Source organism: Hyperoodon ampullatus, assembly GCF_949752795.1.
Source record: "Hyperoodon ampullatus genome assembly, chromosome: 8".
Classification (NCBI taxonomy): Eukaryota; Metazoa; Chordata; class Mammalia; order Artiodactyla; family Ziphiidae; genus Hyperoodon; species Hyperoodon ampullatus.
Window position 1 is genome coordinate 110,335,862 of NC_136921.1, and position 17,383 is coordinate 110,353,244.

At 34.0% G+C, this 17,383-nt stretch overlaps 1 protein-coding gene across 5 annotated transcripts in view; it reads right to left on the reverse strand.

Annotated features, from left to right (window-relative positions):
- DPP10 (dipeptidyl peptidase like 10) overlaps positions 1-17,383 on the reverse strand; it is a gene marked incomplete at both ends in the record, with an annotated part of 1,361,190 nt that overhangs the window by 32,344 nt on the left and 1,311,463 nt on the right. For all 5 annotated transcript variants that reach the window (XM_079710344.1, XM_079710343.1, XM_079710342.1 and 2 more), the window contains 2 exons: positions 13,122-13,191; positions 13,300-13,398. In XM_079710344.1, coding sequence (XP_079566470.1) covers positions 13,122-13,191; positions 13,300-13,398 — 169 coding nt within the window. The remainder of the gene's footprint in view (positions 1-13,121; positions 13,192-13,299; positions 13,399-17,383) is intronic.

A 17,383-nucleotide genomic window follows, 5' to 3' on the forward strand; every position in this document is an offset into this window, starting at 1 on the left:
CAACTTCAGCTGCATAAGTGCTAGATAAGAGCTAGACTCAGGGAGAGCTGTGTTGCAATTTTATTTTAGATATAGTAAACTAAAAAAGAGTGTGAAAAGAAGGGTGACAAACAGAATGAAAGGCCAGATAAGGGAAAAGAAACTGATGCTGCAGAGAGCTGCATCACAGTATATTCTTAAGGAAAATAAAGTGTCGGCGCTTTTGATTTTGTTCTTTAGGAGAGAACTCAGTTCACAATAGAACATGAGTTTGACATGAGGAGAGTGAAACAATATTTGTCTTGTCTTAACCTGAAATTTATAAAAATTTATAGTCAGCGATGACTTAGTTATAACATAAGTACATCTAAAAGCTAATGAAATTTATCCTGTTTCAAGCAGTATATATCAATACATGCAGATACATACATTGGTCAAGGGCTTCTTGGCCAACTCCTTTTATTTCTCATTTTATTATCCATAGACTTCCCTCTCATGGAAGGATTGTCCTACATGCAGATTGGTGAAATGAGTTTTCTCATATATATATTACATCATATAAGAAATAACATTCTTTTTTTTCTGTCAGAGACGAGTTTCTTGTTCACATCCCCATTTCTTCCATTAGGAATATTATAATATAACCTGTAAATTTCTGATCCCTGGTTTGTTTACATATAATTTTTGGCTGAATTAATTTCCACGGAGTTACAACTAGGGAAGCATTTGATATGGACAAGTTTATTTATGCCTCTAACCAGACCCTGTGGTCTACCTGATAATACGTAGAAAGTTAGGCTTATCAAACAAATTCTCAAGTTGTGTTATCCTCCGTCACCTGTGTTCATATACTTGCATTCATAGATCTTTCCCATGTTAAACTTTTTAGAAAATATTGCCTATATTAATGACCTGAACCTGATAGTGATGTGAGAGTGTTATCATGAAAAGAGTACAGATGATATGTTGGTAAAACGAAAATGAGTTGAGCCCAGGCCCAGTGACTTTGACAAGTGCCTTCCCTTCCCTGTGCCTAAGTTTGCTTTGGTGTGGAAGATGATAATAATAGTGTCTACCTAGTAGAGTTATGGTAAATATTAAATAAAATTATATATATATATATATATATATATATATATATATATATAAATTGCTTAGCAAAGTGTCCAGTTTGTAGTTTGTTAAATATTATTAACCCAATGTTCTGGTCAATGCTATGGGACTTGACTATTTCTTCTTCCATTCCTCTCAAGGAAGCTGAGCTCCTAAACCTGGCCATCCCTAGGCAACTCTGAAGTGATAAGTCCTGAGCTTTTATATTATAAAAATCAAGTTTTTCCTATTTGGCTCAGTCCAAAGGACGAAAAATTCAGTTGCAGTAAAAGTGTTCTACTTTTCACAGTGGGTGGGTCTTTCAGTTAACTTAGAATGAATGAATATGTATGTATTTCTGTTTTTTTCTGTGTAATTGATTTCTTTCTACACATAGTCACATGTGATTTTGCATCTGAGTGTAATTTGTGTGTCTCTGTATGTGTAAATTCTTTCTTTTGCTTCCACAGATATATACTTCTTCTGGAACCACTAAAACAAGAGAATGTTACCCTCGTATACCTTTCTGATTTATAGAACTTATGATATAAGTATTAGGTCTTTTTTTTTGAGGCATTATTTTTTTTCAATAAGTTTTCTTTATATTCAAGAAGTTGCTCAGACAATAAATTTAATGTTTTTTCTTGATCGAAATTTGATCTCCAATTTGGGAGGGTATTTTGTGTTAATAAAACTGCATCTTTTTTCATCCTTACCCTACTGCTCTTCTCACTTCTCTTCTTTTCCTCCTTCGATTTTTAGTAGAATAGACTTCCACATATCAGGGTCAATTTCTGTCTGCTAAAGGCATTCTTCCTTGTCTGGAAGGAAATTCTATTCTATTTTGCTCTTTGATTTCTCTTGAATAGAAGCTAGAGATTGTTCCTTAGCATGATATAAAAACTGCATAAAACTCTCATTAGAGCAATGAAAAAAAAACAGAATTCAGTTCTTTAAATCAAGTTATTTATATTGATATAGGAAGCCAAAGAATGAAGAGCTTATTGGAACACAGGTTGAAATGTTAAACAGCATGGATATTAATGAGCCAACTACAAAACCCCAAAATGGACTGTTAGTATTATCCACACAAAATTAACCTTGGGATAAACATCTTAGACAAAACATAAAGTGATCAGAAGAGAACCAACAGAAAAGGGCCTCAGGGATGTCTTGTAGACAGAAATTGTGCAATAAAATGGAAGTTCTGGGCTTCCCTGGTGGCGCAGTGGTTGAGAGTCCACCTGCCGATGCAGGGGACGTGGGCTCGTGCCCCGGTCCGGGAAGATCCCACATGCTGCGGAGCAGCTGGGCCCGTGAGCCATGGCCACTGAGCCTGCGCATCCGGAGCCTGTGCTCCACAACGGGAGAGGCCACAACAGTGAGAGGCCTGCGTACTGAAAAAAAAAAAAAAAAAAAAAAAGGAAGTTCCAATCTCCTAATCATCCCTACCGTTGAAGTCTTACTACATGAATTCTTATTTGTTGGCCAATTTCCATTTGGGATAATTTCTAACAGAGTGGTTGAGGAGGTCGAAAGAGAAAGGGGTTTGTTGATCTTTATTTTCAGTTGCTGGGGATGGCTGTGTAATCATTGAGCTAGAAAGCACTTCACCCACCCCCTGGCCTTTGAGGCACTGACAACTAAATCACTCACAGTCAAAAGGTAACACTCTTGCACTGCTGGTGGGAATGTGAATTGGTACAGCCACTATGGAGAACAGTATAGAGGTTCCCTAAAAAACTACAAATAGAACTACCATATGACCCAGCAATCCCACTACTGGGCATATACCCTGAGAAAACCATAATTCAAAAAGAGTCATGTACCAAAATGTTCATTGCAGCTCTATTTACAATAGCCAGGAGATGGAAACAACCTAAGTGTCCATCATCGGATTAATGGATAAAGAAGATGTGGCACATATATACAATGGAATATTACTCAGCCATAAAAAGAAACGAAATTGCGTTATTTGTAGTGAGGTGGATGGACCTAGAGTCTGTCATACAGAGTGAAGTAAGTCAGAAAGAGAAAGACAAATACCGTATGCTAACACATATATATGGAATCTAAGGAGGAAAAAAATGTCATGAAGAACCTAGGGGTAAGATGGGAATAAAGACACAGACCTACTAGAGAATGGACTTGAGGATATGGGGAGGGGGAAGGGTAAGCTGCGACAAAGTGAGAGAGTGGCATGGACATATATACACTACCAAACATAAAATAGATAGCTAGTGGGAAGCAGCCACATAGCACAGGGAGATCAGCTCGGTGCTTTGTGATCACCTGGATGGGTGGGATAGGGAGGGTGGGAGGGAGGGAGACGCAAGAGGGAAGAGATATGGGAACATATGTATATGTAAAACTGATTCACTTTGTTATAAAGCAGAAACTAACACACCATTGTAAAGCAATTATACTCCAATAAAGATAAAAAAAAAAAAACACAGTTTAGAACGTTGTATAAACAGATCGAGAACAGGAGACTCTACCTCATTCTTTATGTGAATATAATTGTTATGTAAATCTTTTATGCAAAAGGTCTGCTTTAGATATTATAATGGAAAATATTCTACATGCTGGCTTAAGGACTATGGGTATATTCCAAAAGAAATAGAACTAAGTATGTGTATATTAAAATAAGAAACTGATGGCAATCTTTACAACAATCTCATATTTCTTCATTTTCCATTTTGTGTGTGTGTGTGTGTGTGTGTGGGCTGTATGGCTTGTGGGATCTTAGTGCCCCAACCATGGGTTGAACCCCGGGGCCAAGGCAGTGAAAGTGCCGAGTTCTAACCACTAGACCCCCAGAGAACTCCCTTCATTTTCTAAAGTAGAATACAATTCAGCATGAGAATGTTGTGAGTGTAACATTGAGGCATACAATACATAGGATGTATATCATAGATTGCAATGGATTTATAATATAGGGATGGATACTAATTATATACAAACTTTGAACCTTCATTTTATCGTAGACAGGGCATCATTCACCTTCAATAATACATGGTGGTTATACAATACATTTTTCCTAACTAGAATCCTTTAGATAGATTCTAAATGTCAATTTATCAACTGAAAAATGTGGCTACATAAACACAGGTAATTTTAAACTTAGCTTACATTATTGTGTCAGTTCAACAGAAATAATAATAACTATAGTGCTAACTATGAATAAGTAATATAATGTCACTGATGCACTCCTTCAGCTTGGGGCTTTGTGGGATTACCAAAGGAGAAAACACCATGTTTAGTATCCTTCATTTAACCTTTCAAAGACATGTCAAATTAGTAATATAGTTAATGTTTTCTTCTATCAAAGATTTCAGAAAAAAATAAATAATTAAAACAGAAGAAAAGAATGATCTAATATAGTTATACCCTTACATTTATGACTTAATATGTGACCATCCAAAACAAAACAAAACAAAACAAAACCAGAATTAGGAAGCATTTCTTATGAAAAGCACTCAGAAGCCTATCTTTAATTATAGAATATATTTGTATGTTTCAAATAGGTAATCAATTTACATTATTCATATGAAACCATATCACATCATTCATGTCATTCATATGAAACCATTAATATCTGAGACCTGTATTAAGAGAGGAAAAGAGCTAAAATGGTATAAGTATGTAAGTCATAGAAGTGACTTTATATATTCTTATACTAGTATATGTACATAAATCTATCAATTTAAAATAGTCAAGAGAATATTATGTCTTACATATTATATACACATTTTTGTAAATTTAGAATTTTTTTCCCTGTGACATTTTCTTAATACATCAACTTTGAGTGTGTACAGTTTTAAACAGTACTAAGAAATTAATACTGACATTAAGAGGCATTATCTATAGACTGTGAAAGAACGAGCTCTAATCTGTTCAAGAATAATATAAAAAGCAATGATCACCTTCTCCCCTTCCATTACCAAGATTAAATGCCACTGTCTTTTCTCTTCTTAATCATTTCCTGGGTATTATAGTGTGAATACATTTTACATTCACTTAAATGAGCAACATGAACAAGAATGAGGAAAGTCAGAAACTTAAAATTTAAAGTTTGACCCTCCTTACATGGCAAAGCAGTAATGACTCATTGAGACAAGTACTAGCTATCTCTCTTGTCCATTTACATCTAGCAAATGTGTTATCTTTGTAAAAAACTGAGAGTGAAATGGGTATGTATTTGGTATGAACAAGTGGATAAGCAAATAATATTATAGAAATTTTGGAATATGTGTCTTTACTCTTGGGAAACAAAACAAACTTTTTTTTTTTTTCTTGCGGTACGCGGGCCTCTCACTGCTGTGGTTTCTCCCGTTGTGGAGCACAGGCTCTGGACGCGCAGGCTCAGCGGCCATGGCTCACGAGTCCAGCCGCTCCACGGCATGTAAGATCTTCCCGGACCGGGGCATGAACCCGTGTCCCCTGCATCGGCAGGCGGACTCTCAACCACTGCACCACCAGGGAAGCCCCACCAACTTACTTCTAACAATCTGATCTTCTCAAAAGTCTATGAATCCACATAGTAAGTGAAGAGAGTAAAGACTTCCCATAAAGTGAACTCTCTGATTAGAATTTGGAATTTTATGAAATAGTGTGGATTGAGAATTTGATCTTTCATGTGGACTATCTAGGAACTTACTCATGATGTTTTTAAATTAATTTTTTATTGGAGTATAGTTGCTTTCCAATGTTGTGTTAGTTTCTGCTGTACAGCAAAGTGAATCAGCTATACATATGCATATAACCCCTCTTTTTTGGATTTCCTTCTCATTTAAGTCACCACAGAGCACTAAGTAGAATTCCCTGTGCTATACAGTAGGTTCTCATTAGTTACCTGTTTTATACATAGTAGTGTATATATGTCAATCCCAATCCCACAATTCATCCTTTATAATCTTTATTTTACACCAAAGCATTAACACGGTACAGGTGGAAAATGTTACATTCTAGAGATTATCAAAAACTGTTAAGTGGGAAGAATGAAAGATTATATGAATTTGGTTTTAGAGAAGTCCCTATTGATTCTGGATGGCATTTTTGATAATCTTCCAATAATAATTATCATGCAATGTGACATGTAAGTAGAGTATTGTGTAATAGAAAGAGCAGAGCTTTTTGATCTGAAAAATAAATTGAAAAAACCTTTGAGTTCAAACACTAATTTTGTCCTGCCCATGATCTTGGAGTTAATACCCATGCCATATTTTAGTCATAGTTTCCTTGTGTTAAACTGAGGAAAGTGATATTTACCTCACTTGGTCTCTGTAAGAATTAAAGATGGCATTTATACATCCTTCGCATGATGCCCCTTGTACAATAAACACTCAGTAAACGGTAGCTATTATTAAATCATATTATTTTAAGAAGATAATCTCAATAATCAAATGTAAAAGAGAAACAGTAAAAAGATAACATGAAACTAAACTAAACTGCAGAAAAATTGACTAAACTGCAGAAAAATTGATTCATCCTAAAGGCTGATTTAACACATTATAAACTCTCAAATAATTTACCTCTCTTTTTCTCTACTTCGATTTAACTCATTTCTGATGACTAACTCAGGGTTGATTGATTTCTTTGTCTATTCATTCATGTATTCCTTCATTCATATATTCACTCCTTCATACATTCATTTATTCATTCATTCTATGAATGTTTTAGGAACATAAATAATGCTTTAAGCACTGTGTTAAGGTAAAACAATACAAAAAGGGTTGTTATCAGCAATGAGTTTATAGTTTAAAAGAAGAGACAGCAAAGCAAATATTGTATGTAATCTGGTGTGGTTTCATGTTGTAACAGAGGTGTGTATAGAATTATGTAAAAATAAATCTCAAAGTCTTAATAGAAACTAAAGGTACTGGGAGACTGTGGAAAAAGACACAGAGAAACGATTGAGAAGCTGGTATTTCATTTTTAAAACAGTTTTTAAAAATATCTAGAGCACTAAATGTCTCTTTAGAGGGTGGGTGGAGCCAGATGAAGATGGAGAGATATGTGGGAAACAGATGAAAACTTTTGTATGCTGGGTTAGGAAATGTGAACTTTTAATCAATTGGAGAATAATAATGAGAGGATTTTTCCCAGGAGAGCCACATTTTCAGATATGGATCTCACAAAGTTCACTCTAGCAGCAGAGTGGAAAAGAAACTGAAAGAGAGAGGATATAGCAATACATTACAGAAAAGGAAGTGTAGGTAGAGAGCAGGGTGACAGATTAGAATTGACTCATCCAGTTATGCTCTATGCCTGGTGTGGGACTTGAAAAAGTCCTCTTGGAGGACTCCATTGGTTCAAAGGTCAAGACAAGACACTATGGTCCCAAGAACCTAATGTTATTCAACATTTTAAATAACATCCATATTGTTTTTTGAAAGGAAAATGTGTGTATGAAGAAAGTAGTGACGTTAACTTGACTGCTGGAGATGAGTAGCTGGATAATTTCGCTCAGTATGAACATACCAATTATACCCTGCTTTTTACCAGAATAACTATACAAAAAGAGCTGGCAAACAGCTTACTTCCATTAAGATGACCAAGCTCTAGGGCTCTGATATGAATAACGTTGACTAAATGATGAAAATATCTAGATAAAAATGAATAATGCTCTCCAGTTAAAATGGCTTAGTGGGAAACTGTAGTATACTGTAGTAATAACCATATTCATCTGATTTCTGGCCATTGTCAATCTCTTCACTCAACACAAATTTGTGGAGCAACTCTGCAAAAACTAGTTGCTGTGAGGAAGACATAAATGAATAAGGCATTGTTTAATGCATGGAATATATTACTATATTAAAATAAAGTTGTTTTTTTAATTTAATTTATTTTATTTTATTTTATTTTTTGTGGTACACGGGCCCCTCACTGTTGTGGCCTCTCCCATTGCGGAGCACAGGCTCCGGACGCACAGGCTCAGTGGCCATGGCTCACGGGCCCTGACGCTCCGCGGCATGTGGGATCTTCCTGGACCGGGGCACAAACCCATGTCCCCTTAATCGGCAGGTGGACTCTCAACCACTGCACCACCAGGGAAGCCCTAAAATTAAGATTTTTAACATTTCTATTTTCCTAAGATGCTGAAATATTCATAAGCCATTCTATAAATTGTTTCTCTAAATACTCACTTCTAGACCATGGATTTTTCCTTCAGAAACATTGGTGCAACATCTAGTGGGAGTCAGAAATTCCCTAAATAGTATATAAAAACATCCTCACCAAATTAGGGTAAAGTGGGAAAAGTAACAATATGATCAATATGATTCAAGATATATGGAAAGACTTTGAACAGAAGGCTGTCACTGTAGGAGGAGGCATAGATTTGAGATTGTTATAGGATATAGATGGGCTGATGAAGAGGGTGAAAGAAAGCTTCAGGAAGATAAGACTTGATGGATGATCAAGAATTCATTAGGATTTCAAGGAAGATGAATTCAGCAAGATGGGACTAAGTCATAAGGGCATGATAAAGGATGTTGCATTCTGGAAATTAATGTAATGTGTTGAACAGTCACTGCCTCTCTGTGTCAGACCTTTGCCAAGGGTGGCATGGATAAGTTGAACATGAAAGAGTATAAAATGGGAAGACATGATGATTCCTTGGTACTGAATGAAACTCCTCAGCTTGATATGCTTGTCTTCAGGAACATAGTGAACAGAGAAAAAAACCTTTCATCTCTAATAACAATATATCTGTTTAGATTGTTTCTTATCAGGCTCTAGGCCTTTAGATTTATATTAATTTATCAAATAAACATCTATAACTGTAGGCTCTCTCTCAAGTAATCTTCAGTCTTGCACCATTAAAAGAATTACAGATTAGTTAGTAAGTTTTCATAAGGTTCCTCTATGTGGGCCAGGTATTGTGGAGATAACACAAATCTAAAAAAATGATTACAGATTTCAAGATGCCATTTCAGCCATTAGCACAGCTTCTTGCACATAAAAGCAACATGGTAAATTTATATTGTACTAAGTTACATATATAGGAGTAGAAAATAAGAATAACATAAGAAACAATAATTCAAGGAGATACATGCTGAATTGGATATAGATGGATATAGTATATATAGTGTAGACTAGATGCATATAGAATAGGTATGAACGTGAATATAGACTACTGGGTTCTTAAGTACTCAATATAACGTTAAGGAGAAAGACTGAAGAAAGGGCAATAGGAGTAAAAAAAGAAAAGGGGGTCATGACCCCACAGAGGCTACTTAAGTTGAGGCCACTGAGAAACATTTGTAGTGGCAATGCTTCTTAGATTTTCTATTACAGTAAAATATTTGGTTGCCATTGATTCACTTGTACTTTCAATATCATGAAATTAGGTTTGAGTTTCAGAAAATATGGCCACAGAGAGGTCCTCAAAGGACCATTTCTTCTGAGGTTCCATAATGAAAACTTAGCAGAAAGATGATTCCTAATAGCCAGAGGCTACTTTCTTCAAGGCCAATCTTCCTTCAACTCCTCAGATTGCTGCAGCCGGTCTCCAACTTATGCATTCACTATAGAATTTCCTGGACGCAAACCCATCTCTATAGATGAAGAAGTGACTCACAGCCTGTCAGGTACTAGATGCACTGCACAGAATAGCAATAAAGTAGTGATACCAAAATCACTAAATCATCTCTTAGCCTCATGTAAATATTAGTTACTTTATTTACTATTCTTCACTGTCAAATTGTCCATTTAGGGGAAAAAACACAATTATTATTATTTTCTTTTTTTGAGTGTGGAGTCCACTTATAACTGAACACAGTACTTAATCTTAAGAAAAAAAATGCCCTTAAATTATAAATCTAAAAAACAGGTAAAAGACACTTTACACTTAAGGCATTCTGACCTATATGGGTTTCCAAGCATAAATATTTTAGGAATGATCATGTAGCTTAAACCAATCGATCATTTTATAAATATAAAATCAAAAAAGAAAAAAATCCTCAGTTTGGCTTTGTAAGTCATATTCTGTGAAACTTCTGAGAATTTACCTCTAAAAATCAAGGAGTTTGGATAAATTAAATTAATATTTAGTATAATCAGCATATAAAAACAAATGAAAACTAATCAATTAGTACTCACTTTTATTCTTTTCAACTAAAAAAGTGGCAAATTAAACTCTATAGGCCTAACTATATTATCTTATCTGCTTTAGTAATGTCTATTAAATAATTTTATGGATGCTAAAATATATTATTAAATGTTTAAATTGATACTTTTAAATATTAAAATGACTACTACTTCTAATAATAACTATGATTATGGTTACAATTTATTAAACACCAACTGCAAATGTTTATGCTCTTCCAGACACTATGGTGACATGTTTATATATATAATTCCATGTTATTGTCTTCAATTTATTTATAAGGAAACTGAAGCTTAGAAAAATTAAGCAATGTACTGGTAAATCTTTGAGCTGAGATTTGAATCCAGGCCTACCTGACTCCTAAGCCAGTACTTTTACTCTACTCTCCTGCCTCTAAAAAACACTTGACTATTCCTTTCTAATAAGAGAGTTGAGTCTTGTGCAATTCCTTATATTCCTCTTATGAACTAAAAATCACCCAGACCAAAGCACAAATCTGATGGCAGGACAAGCCAGGTGGCTTCTCTGACTCAAGTCTACAGAGAGAATTTGAACTCTTGTCTACTTTTTCCCCCAAAGTCTGACACACTCTGGAGCCAGTGGATATGTGAATGGGAAGAACTGTCTACACATCCAACTGCATATGTAAGTCATGCTTCAACGAAGGATGCCTGGTAGAGTTCCTTTCCCCGAGAAGCCTCATTTCTCATTGAATAAAAACAACAATCCCTTTTCCCAAAAGGAGATATGACTGAGACAGAACATGAGGTTGAGATTTTTTTTTCAGTTTTTTCTCACTTTAGTGCCTGAGATATTTCCCCAATAAATCACACATACAGTTCAAATAGGAATTGAATACTCAGCCACAAAAATGAATGAAATAATGCCATGTGCAACATGCATGGACCTAAAGATTATCATACTAAATGAAGTAAGTCAGACAGAGAAAGACAAATATCATACCCTATCACTTATACATGGAATCTTAAAAAATGATAAAAATGAACTTATTTACAAAACAGAAATAGACTCACAGACAGAGAAAACAAACTTATCGTTACCAAAGGGGAAATGGGGGAGGATGGACAAATTAGGAGTTTGAGATAAACATATATACACTATGTATAATATATATATATATATAATAGATTAAGTATATATATATAATAGATTAACTGAATCACTTTGCTGTATACCTGAAACATTGTAAATCAATTAAAATTTATTATACTTCAATTAAAAAAAAAGCACTAAAGACAATTAAGTGAAAGAGAAGATACAGGAGAAGGAGTTAAGATAAGAAAAGAGCAAATAAGGACTTCCTCAGGAAGATATCAAGAAATTTCAGGGCCTCTGGCTATTAGGGACAAAGGAGAAAGGTCCTGGCATGAGAAACAAAGATAGCTCAAGGTATTAGAGTTGGTAATAAACTGAGTGAAAATATTAAGTATTGTATTTTCTGTATTATTTGGCTTATTAAAATGAAATGACAAATTGCTTCTATTTATCAAAAGATCTAAATCAATGCAATCTATATAAAAAAGAATGAATTATAATCACAATAATTATAAGACTCATGTGCTAGGCATTTTATATGTTATTTCATTTAATCTAAAAGGCAGCCTTAAAACATAGGCTGGATTATAATGCTCATTTTATATTTGGAAAAGCTGAACCTTACAAGAGGTTACGTAACTTGTTCAAGGACACACTGTTAGTAAATGACAAAACTGGAATTTGAAGCCAGGCAGTTGGATTCCGCAGACTGAATACTTACTATCCACATTCAATAGTTATAGCAAGTAATGTTATTTTCTATTCTACTCTTCCAAAAAGGCTCTGAACAATCGTAGACAATTTTAAGCACTGTCATAGCAATATGTTAGCTGGGTTCTTAATAAGGAAAATAGCTAATAACTCTCAGGAATACAATTCTACATCAATATCAAGTTAGTTAACCAATAGATGTTAGAGGTCTCTGTGCCCAGTAGTATATAGTCACAATATAATCTCACAGAAAGTATGAATGAATTCAATTCCAAAGTCAATTCCAAGTTGGAAAAACCTAAGAGTCAGGTTTTTCTGAGGACAGGAGTGGTCTCCTGCTGACCTTAAATCCAGGAAGGAAAACTGGTAAGAGTAATATAAATATAACAAATTGTTTCAACAATGGAAATAAATGTTTCCTCAATGCAGCATCAAGAACTAATAGAAAACATAAGGCTTACCTGTGAAAACATGGGTGTACTTTAAAAACATCATGCTAAGTGAAACAACCAGTCACAGAAGGGCAAATACTGCATGATTCCACTTACATGAGGCATCTAAAATAGTCAGATTCATAGAAGCAGAGAGTAGAATGGTGGTTGCCAGGGGCTGGAGGGGGGAGGGATGGGGAGTTGCTTTTCAATGGGTATAAAGTTTCAGTCATGCAAGATGAATAAGTTCTAGAGATCTGCTACACAGCACTGTGCCTGTAGTTAACAACACTTTAGGTATTGTATACCTAAAGTTTTGTCCAGAGGGTAGATCTCATGTTAAGTGCTCTCACCACAATTTTAAAAGAATGGCTTTTACAAATCTAGTATAACTTTGATATGACAAATATATCACAAAGAAAGGAAGAAAAAAAACAAAGTGAGCATAGAGCTTGAGTAATTGCTAAGCAGACATCCATAAAACAAACTATATGTATCAGTATTCCCAGGAGTAATATTGAGTGCAATTTGGGATGCAAGAAGCACAAACAATTACACACCCTTCCATATTATTTAGTGGTGGTGTCCTTGAGGAACTCATACAACTGATAGCTGTCCCATTTATCTACACATATAGGATTGCTTCTGTTGTTTTTTAATCAGAATACTGCCATGTGAGACATAAGAAAAATTCTAAACTCTTTAGGTTCCTTTATTTCAAAAACAAATAAAATACTTACATTATTAACAGAAGAGCATACTGGTTTCGGTCCGTAAAATCTTTGGGAAAGGACAACTGTAAAGGAAGTTCTTTTAAAGAAAGAGCAAAATATTAAAGATGGAGAGTCATTTATATGTAAAACTATAAGGTGCAGAGAAAGATTTTTTTTTAATAACATAGCATGCACAAAACTTTACCATAGTCATCAATATGAAGCGTTTTAATTTCGGACTTTACTATCTTCTTCTTCAGGATAGCTTCCTTCAGCATAGAATTGCTTTCCAATATAAAATATTCTATAAGTCAAAAAGGATAGTGTAAATAATCTCTATGTGTTGATTAAGAAACAGTGTAACACAAATAATTATCCATCATTACCATTTGACAGGCACTGTGTTAGTCACCGATTACTCTCTCATAAATTCTCTCCTGGATTATTACAACAGTTTTCTAATTGAGCTTCTTTATTCCAGTGAAATTGTTTCCAGTTGCCCCTTATACTTGGAATTAGCATTTACGTTTTCAAAATGTAAATCTGATCATGTAAATGTTATGCTTAAGAATATATTTTAAATAATACAAAATTATCTAGCACCCAATGATTTAAAATTCACAATGCCTGAATTCTAATACAAAGTTACCAAGCATGCAAAAAATCAGGAAAATATCACCCATGATGAGTACAAATTTTATTCAGTAGAAAGAACCCAGAAATGACACAGATGCATATAATAGATAATGACATTGAAACAGAGATTATAATTACATTCCATGTGTTAAGTTTAAAAAAAGCCTGAGGATACTAAGGAGAAATATGAAAGATATTTTAAAAACAAACAAGTTAAAATTCTAAAAATAAGAATTGAAAAATTTGAGATACATGAAAACTATAAAATCTAAGAAGAAAAAATACTGGATAGGATTAACAACATATTAGATACTGCAGAAGAAAAGATTAATGAATTCAACAATATAGCAATAGAAAATATTAAAATGGCTTTTTTTAATAAACCCCCCCCCCAAAAAAGAGAGAGAAAACTGACAAAACATGAAGGGAGAGAAATATCAGTAACTTGCTGGAATTTTTATTGCTATATTAAAAATATAGATTTTTTGAGGATTTTTATAGACTAAAAACAGTGAACTTTCTAATCCATAAATATGTATGCATGTATATATCCATTTGAGTCTTTAATTTCTTCCAGAAATGTTTGCTTTCATTTTAGGAGACTGACACATTTCTATCAGATGTATTATTGGATAGTATATAGTATACTGTAGTATATAGTACATAGTTTCAGATGTTACTTTAAGTAGTTATTTTTAAATTTTGCATTGCCTTATAGTATATAAAATAGTTGATTTTTGTACATTAACCTATAGTTGTAATAACCCTGATAAATTCACTCATTATTTCTAATAATATTATGAGTGTGTGTGGATTCCATTTTTTTTAATTTGGTTCTGTTTTGTTTGTATCTTCTGTAAATAAAAGCAGTTTTTTTACCTATATTTCTTTTTCTTGCCTCATTTCACTAAGTCCTCTAACACAATGTTGCAAAGAGGTGGTGAGAGCAGACATTTTTACTTTTTCCCAGTTTTGGGGGAAATGATTGTCTTCAACATTAAGTATGATGTCAGTTGTAGTATTTTTGTACATAGCATTCATCAAGTTAAATCATTTTTTTTTCTTCTGGCCCAGTTATTATTATTACTTTATTATTATTGTTGTTTTTCATTTTTAATCAAATAGTTTTTCTAAATCCTTTGAGTTGTTAAGTTGACAGTATAACATAGTAAGTTGTATTGACTAATTATTGAATATCATAGCAATCATGGATTCCTCAGGTAAACCCCACATGGTCATAATATATTATTCTTTTATAAATTGCTGGATTTTTCTTGCTACTATTTAGTTAAGGAATTTTGCACCAATATTCATGAGAAAAATTGATTTTTTTGTCCTTGTTATGTCTATGTTGAATCTGGAATCTGGTTGATGTTGGCCTTATATTTTCTGAGAGTATATGTGAACTTGGTATTAATATATTAAATGTTGAACAGAATGCACCAGTGAAGCTACTGGAACTGGAATTTACTTTGTGGGAAGAGTATTAACTGTGAATTAAAACTTTTAGTAGATAATGGGATATTTATATATTGTATATCTTCCTGTTTGAATGTTTAGAAATTTTTCTTTTAAGAAATTTACCCATTTTATCTAAGATGTCAAATTTACTGCCCTAAAATTACTTATAGTATTCCATTACTGGCATTCCAATGTCTGTAGAACCTGTTATTAACATCATCTATTTCATTAATGAAAATGACAGTGTACTTTTTCTTTTAAGGGTCTATCTAGAACTTTATCAATTTTATTTATGTTTTCTAAGAAAATATTTTTGGTTTTTAATATGTTTTTCTGTACTGCCAGTCCATTTTCTATATCATTTATTTCTATAATTATCTTTATAATTTCCTTCCTTCAACTTACTTTGGATTAATTTGCTCTTTTTTTCTAGCTTCTTAAGGTGGAATCTTAGATGATTGATTTTAAAGATTTCCTTTTTTATAAAGTAAGAATTTAGAGACATAAACTTATTTCTAATCACAATGTTAGGTATCCCTAAATTTAGATTAGTTGTGTTTTCATTTTCATTTGGCTCAAAATATTTTCCAATTATTTTCCTAAATTCTTCTTTGATCTTTGTGTTATTTAAAGATGCATGTCTGATGGCAACACATTCTTTTTTTTTTTTTTTTGTGGTACGCGGGCCTCTCACCGCTGCGGCCTCTCCCGTTGCGGAGCACAGGCTCCGGACGCGCAGGCTCAGCGGCCATGGCTCACGGGCCCAGCCGCTCTGCGGCATATGGGATCCTCCCAGACTGGGGCACGAACCCGTATCCCCTGCATCGGCAGGCAGACCCTCAACCACTGCGCCACCAGGGAGGCCCGGCAACACATTCTTGTTTCTTTTTTCTTGATTCTTTATTTTGGCTTTACTTTTGAGGGATATTTTCTAAGTTTGTTATTCTATGTTGATAGTTTTGTATTGTTTTGCTTCCCATCAGTATTCTAAAGGTTCTTCTCAATTGCTTTTTTCTGATGAGAAGCCTGCAGTCACTCTTGGCTTTCTTACTATGTATGTAATATGTGGAAGTAATGTCTTTTTATTTTTGTATCCTGCTTGAGGGTTGTTGAGCAAATTTATATTTTTCATCAGATTTGGATTTGGCCATTATTTCATCAAATATTTTTTCCATTTCAACTTTAATTTAAAATATTATAGATATGGATATTGGCCTAAACTATCTTAGGCTCTGTTCATTTCTTTCATTAGTTTTCTCTGCATCTGGAAGTGTCTATAGATAATGTTTCAAGTTCACTAATATTCCTTCTGCAGTGTCTAATTTGCTTTTAGTATTTTTCAGAGAAGTTTTAATTTCACATATTTTAAGTTCTTAAAATATATTCTATTTATCACTACATTCATTTTTTCTTGATAAATTTTAGCATTTTTATAATAGCCAGTTTATTGTATTTGTCAGTGGATTCCATAATTTCCATCATATCTGAATCTGCCTCAATTCACTGGCTTTCTTTTCCTAGTTATGAGTCATATTTTCTAGCTTCTATATGTAGCCAGTAATGTTTTATTGGATTCTGACCACTGTGAGGTTTACATTGTTGAGTTCTGGACATCGTTCTGTCCTTTTATTAATTGCTGGACTTTGTTATAGCAGATGTTTAAGCTATTTGTGGGTCAGCTTAATTATTTGAAAGCTTTAAAAAATATTTTATTTAGTGTGAGTTTGAATGACCTTTGCTCTATGACTTGTTAAGCTCTAATACTAAGGCATGACTCTTCTGGGATCTCTCCTAAACATTCCAGTGTTCTGACTGTTTGGAACTTTAATATATCCCAGCACTGTGTGAGCTCTGGCTTTTCCCAGGCTCAGAGTATCTTCCTACGTATGCTCAGCTAGGTATTTTCAGCAACAGATGCAGGATGATCCCTCATAACCCTATGCAGATTCCTGGTGTCCTCTCTCTCTGTCTCTTCTTGTGCTCCAGTGTTATCCACCTTCCCAACATTCCAGAATCTTCAACCCTTCTGAACGCCAATTTCTGCCTCAACTGTGACTCTGAGATACCTTTATACACTTATTTAATTGTTCCTTTTTACCCTAGAATTCAAAAAATAATTCTAGCCAGAGAGCCAGGACAATTACAACATTCAGCTGACTTTTTTCGCTTCTTTCAGGGATCAGAGGCCTATC